The following is a 492-nucleotide window of genomic DNA, read 5'->3' on the forward strand; positions in this document are numbered from 1 at the left end:
TACATTCACCTGGATAAAAAAATCATCGTCTCTATAGCCCTTTCGTCTTTCTCCCGCAGGTGGTGAAGTTGGGGCGTCGGTGGGCTCAGCCTCGGGAGGGGAGAAGCCCCTGTCCTCGGCGTGGCAGGCAGCACTAAGCGGAGCCACATCCATGTCGCAGGGCCAGGTAGCCGCCGCAACGGACGCCACCCCGCACGAGGCATGCAAGCTGTTCTGTCTTCTTCAGCACCAACGCCACGCCACCGCACCGCCAGCCTTGGGAGGGGGAGGGGAGGGAAGGAGGGCGTGAGCTAGGAAGGAGGAGGATAGGAGGGAGGGGAGAGAAGGAGGGAAAGAAGGAGGGGAGGGAAGGAGGGCGTGAGCCACGAAGGAGAAGGAGGGTAAAAGGGAGGAGAGGGAAGGAGGGGAGGGTACTAGAAGGGGAGGAGGGAGGATAGTTAGGAAAGAGAAGGTGGAGAAGTGTTGAAGAAGATAAGCAGGTTGATTTTCCAG

General features: G+C 59.6%; 1 protein-coding gene across 1 annotated transcript in view; it reads left to right on the forward strand.

Annotated features, from left to right (window-relative positions):
* Window positions 1–59: 59 nt before the first annotated feature.
* Window positions 60–492, forward strand: part of LOC119592950 (muscle calcium channel subunit alpha-1-like) — a gene marked incomplete at its 5' end in the record, with an annotated part of 130,968 nt that continues 130,535 nt past the window's right edge. The window contains 1 exon segment of the mRNA XM_037941842.1: window positions 60–166. Within this exon segment, the coding sequence (XP_037797770.1) occupies window positions 60–166 (107 nt within the window).

Source organism: Penaeus monodon, chromosome 31, assembly GCF_015228065.2.
Source record: "Penaeus monodon isolate SGIC_2016 chromosome 31, NSTDA_Pmon_1, whole genome shotgun sequence".
In the NCBI taxonomy this organism is placed as follows: domain Eukaryota; kingdom Metazoa; phylum Arthropoda; class Malacostraca; order Decapoda; family Penaeidae; genus Penaeus; species Penaeus monodon.